Source organism: Dama dama, chromosome 31 (assembly GCF_033118175.1).
Source record: "Dama dama isolate Ldn47 chromosome 31, ASM3311817v1, whole genome shotgun sequence".
NCBI lineage: Eukaryota > Metazoa > Chordata > Mammalia > Artiodactyla > Cervidae > Dama > Dama dama.
The window spans coordinates 55295081-55297639 of record NC_083711.1 but is presented as its reverse complement, the minus strand read 5'-3'; the positions used below and the strand labels follow the sequence as shown (position 1 = coordinate 55297639).

The 2559-nt window shown below is 43.5% G+C and overlaps 1 protein-coding gene across 1 annotated transcript; it reads left to right on the top strand.

The window, feature by feature from the left end:
- The first annotated feature begins 1394 nt into the window (after positions 1-1394).
- LOC133049913 (mitochondrial import receptor subunit TOM5 homolog) lies at positions 1395-1878 on the top strand. The gene has a single exon (XM_061133952.1). The coding sequence runs from the start codon at positions 1395-1397 to the stop codon at positions 1548-1550; it is 156 nt and encodes a 51-aa protein (XP_060989935.1). The 3' UTR covers positions 1551-1878.
- The last annotated feature ends 681 nt before the right edge of the window (positions 1879-2559 follow it).

Genomic DNA, 2559 nt, shown 5'->3' with positions numbered 1-2559 from the left:
TTTAGCAATAATAGAAATATTCTATATCTGCACCATCCAATATGGTAGCCACTAGCTACATGTGGTTTTTTAGCACTTGAAATGTAGCTAGTGTGACTAAATGACTGAATTATTCATTTCATTTTAATTGATTTAAATTTGAATTTAAGTTTAAGAACCCACACTTGGCTAAATAGTGTCCATTGCATTGGACAACACAGCTCTACAACATTCTCGACTCACTTTTATTTAAAATATTTTCCCATGTTTGATTTTCCAAAACCTGTTCAGCTAGGACACAGTATCACTGCATCTAGTACATTGATGGTAATTAATTTGCATGTGTATCTCCCAGAAAAAAATGATGCATTTGAACAAGGGTATTATGGACATGAAAATGCAAATTTTCGGATGCGATTATAAGACACCAGGGAATATTTTTTTCTATCACAGGGATCTTTGAGTCTCATTAATCCTATAATGTGAACAGCCAGATGCTGGTGCTGCATGATATTTTTTGTCACATTCACCTTTTACAATAATCAAGCAATTTGTATCACATATCTCAATACAGAGCTCAGATGTTTTCAAACATTTGCAAAGTACTCTTCCCAGTGAACATTTTATTCTGTTTTCTGATTTCTTTCTATTTCAGAGCCCAGAAACATAACTCCAACTGGAGAACCCAATTTCATGAAAAATACCGCTGCCAGGAGCCCAAAGGCAGCAGCCGCAACCTGTCCCACATTTGGAACAGGTGCCTGGGAGATGCTAAGGCGGTGACAAGTGACTCTCCAGACCAGAGATACCACATTCCCCCCTCCCCCCGGCCAGAGTTACAGAATTGAAAGCTTTCAGCGTTACAAAACTGAAGATTTTCAGAATACAAAATTGAGGAGGAGCAAAGTATATAGCAGAAACACAAGCAGACAATAGGAGTTTACCTCATCCAATCAAGGGGCTTTGGGGGGAAAAGAATGATTCACAGGGCTGGAGGACTGTAGGTCAGGGATCAAAGTGGAAGCAAATCCAAGGACCAAATGAGACAGCTCCAGATCGTGCCCCAGGTGAGAGGGACCAGGCCCAGTGGAGCCTAGAAAACAATGCAAGGTCTTCAAGGGCCATGGGTCTGAGAGTGCCTTAGCTTTCCTGGAGATTTTCCATGTGACTTCCGGGTGGTCACCTGGCCTTACCTGGTCTTAAAGCAGCCTGACGGGAGGTTGTGTGAGAAATCGCCTTGCCCTAATGCAGCCTTTCTGTCTTGCACACAAATGTAGTGCAGATCCCTAGGTGAGCTATATCCTGTTGGCCTTTAACTTGAGGTAGATGTGAAATAATAAGAAATATAGGGGTGCCGGGAGGCTGCGGAGAAGAGTTGAGACGGTGGCAGCTGGAAGCCGTTAGCAAGAGCTGAGATGTTCCGGATCGAGGGCCTTGCGCCGAACCTGGACCCGGAGGAGATGAAACGGAAGATGTGCGAGGATGTGATCTCCTCCACACGGAACTTCCTCATCTATGTGGCCCTGTTGCGAGTCACTCCTTCTATCTTAAAGAAATTGGACAGCATATGAAGAGTGGGTGTCACGTGTGAATGCATGGTGTGAAGAACCTGGCTGCAGTTTCTTCTCCTGTCTGCAAATGAATAGGCCCAGAAAGATGGAAGAGACTCTTCGACTGAATGGGCATAAAAATTCTGCTTGTTAAGAACAATTTTGGCTCTGGTAACTGACCTTTATAGCTAAAACTTTTTGGCAAGTATGAAGAGACGTTTTACGGTTCTAGTATTCCCTTATACCTGTGATGTCAGCCTCGAAGAATGTTGGTGTAATTGTACATCATGATGTCAAACTCCATTTTCTAGCAAGTATGAATTATAAGGGAATTATGTCTGCAAAAAAAAAAAAAAAAAGAAGAAGAAAGAAATATACACTGGTCTTTACTCCTGGTTCCTGCTAATATTTGGTCTTTGACCCCCGTTCCTGACACAGAGCTTGTAAATCCCTTGGATTTACAATTTCCTAGATGACAGGAGTGTCTTGTGGTCAAATGAGGTGGCTCTGGGTGGGCTCCTGGATGGGGCCTGGTCACCAGAAAAATCAAGCCATGATTAGAAGCTGGGAATCAAGATTGCTAGAAGAAATATCAACAACCTCAGATATGCAGATGAGATGGTTAGATGGCATCATCGTCAACTCAAAGGACCTGAGTTTGAACAAACTCTGGGAGATAGTGATGGACAGGGAAGCCTGGCGTGCTGCAGTCCATGGGGTCACAAAGAGTCGGACACGACTTGGCAACTGAACAGAAGCTCAAAATTTCAGCTCCGTCCTCCATCCTCCAGAAAGCAGAGAGGGGCTGGAGGCTGAGGTGGTGATCCATCATGCCCCCATGATGCAGCCTCCAGAAAAATCTATACAGTACCTCAAGTACACGATATGTTGCTGAACACAACCACATCCTGGAAGAGAGGTGTGCTGTAACTCCTCAGGGACAGAACTCCTGCACTTAAGACCTTTCCAGACCTGGCTTTAGGCATCTTTTAGTTATCTGACTGTTAATCTGTGTCTGTTATTATATTCT

Excerpts from the sequence above, each read along its gene's own strand:
- LOC133049913 (XM_061133952.1), top strand. The coding sequence starts at position 1,395 with ATGTTCCGGATCGAGGGCCTTGCGCCGAACCTGGACCCGGAGGAGATG.